This window comes from Neophocaena asiaeorientalis, unplaced genomic scaffold (assembly GCF_003031525.2).
Source record: "Neophocaena asiaeorientalis asiaeorientalis breed wild unplaced genomic scaffold, Neophocaena_asiaeorientalis_V1.1 scaffold106, whole genome shotgun sequence".
Classification (NCBI taxonomy): domain Eukaryota; kingdom Metazoa; phylum Chordata; class Mammalia; order Artiodactyla; family Phocoenidae; genus Neophocaena; species Neophocaena asiaeorientalis.
In genome coordinates this window covers 3,981,374-3,982,517 of record NW_020172597.1, presented here as the reverse complement: position 1 = coordinate 3,982,517, position 1,144 = coordinate 3,981,374, and the positions used below count along the sequence as shown (strand labels likewise).

General features: G+C 69.5%; 1 protein-coding gene across 1 annotated transcript; it reads left to right on the top strand.

The window, feature by feature from the left end:
• Positions 1 to 12: 12 nt before the first annotated feature.
• Positions 13 to 898, top strand: MYCL (MYCL proto-oncogene, bHLH transcription factor). Its single transcript, XM_024738852.1, has one exon. The coding sequence runs from the start codon at positions 338 to 340 to the stop codon at positions 896 to 898; it is 561 nt and encodes a 186-aa protein (XP_024594620.1). The 5' UTR covers positions 13 to 337.
• Positions 899 to 1,144: the final 246 nt, after the last annotated feature.

Below are 1,144 nucleotides of genomic sequence, written 5' to 3'. Positions count from 1 at the left end.
CGGGTCCCGGGGGACGGGCTGCAGGCTGCCTTCTGGGCACAGCGCGCCCCCGCCCGGCCCGGCCGGGCCCTGGGAGCTGCGCTCCGGGCGGCGCTGGCAAAGTTTGCTTTGAACTCGCTCCCTACACCCTAGTCCGCGCGCTGTGACCGGCTTTCCTGGGCACGCTGACCCGCGGCCGGGCTGCCGGGTCGCGAGGGAAGGGCGCGGGCTCCAAGCCGAGCGATTGGAGAGGGACGAGAGCCTGGCAGCCAGCTGTGCTGGGGGACGGGGGGACGCCTCCCTCCCCGGGCCTGCACCCGGGTCAGCACGTCCCCCTTCCCTCCCGCAGGGAGCGGACATGGACTTCGACTCGTACCAGCACTATTTCTACGACTATGACTGCGGGGAGGATTTCTACCGCTCCACGGCGCCCAGCGAGGACATCTGGAAGAAATTCGAGCTGGTGCCGTCGCCCCCCACGTCGCCGCCCTGGGGCTCCGGTCCCGGCGCCGGGGACCCGGCCCCCGGAATTGGTCCTCCAGAGCCGTGGCCCGGAGGGGGCGCCGGGGACGAGGCAGAATCCCGGGGTCACTCGAAAGCTTGGGGCAGGAATTACGCCTCCATCATCCGCCGTGACTGCATGTGGAGCGGCTTCTCGGCCCGGGAACGGCTGGAGAGAGCGGTGAGCGACCGGCTCGCTGCTGGCGCGCCCCGGGGGAACCCGCCCAAGGCGCCCGCCGCCCTGGACTGCGCTCCCAGCCTCGAAGCCGGCAACCCGGCGCCCGCTGCCCCCTGTCCGCTGGGCGAGCCCAAGACCCAGGCCTGCTCGGGGTCCGAGAGCCCAAGCGACTCGGGTAAGGACCACCCTGGGCCATCAAAGAGGGGGGCACCTCATGGGTGGCCAAACCTCTGCCGCTGAGGTCAGGCAGTGGGTCTGCGCAAGCCCTTCCGCCACCTCCCCCTTCCTGTGGCTGAAGCTGCCGGTGTAGCCCCCAGCGGTGTCTGTCTGGCACGTGGGTGTGTTAGTAAACAGTTTGAAGAAGTGGCGTGGGAGCCAGCGTCCCTTTGATGATGATTGGAGCCCCAGGGGACAAGGGAGACAGGGAGACAGGCTGGGGCTTGGCGCTTAGGAGGACAATACAGGGATTGGACCGTAGGGGATTTC

Coding starts and splice junctions, on each gene's coding strand:
- MYCL (XM_024738852.1), top strand. CDS start 338: ATGGACTTCGACTCGTACCAGCACTATTTCTACGACTATGACTGCGGG.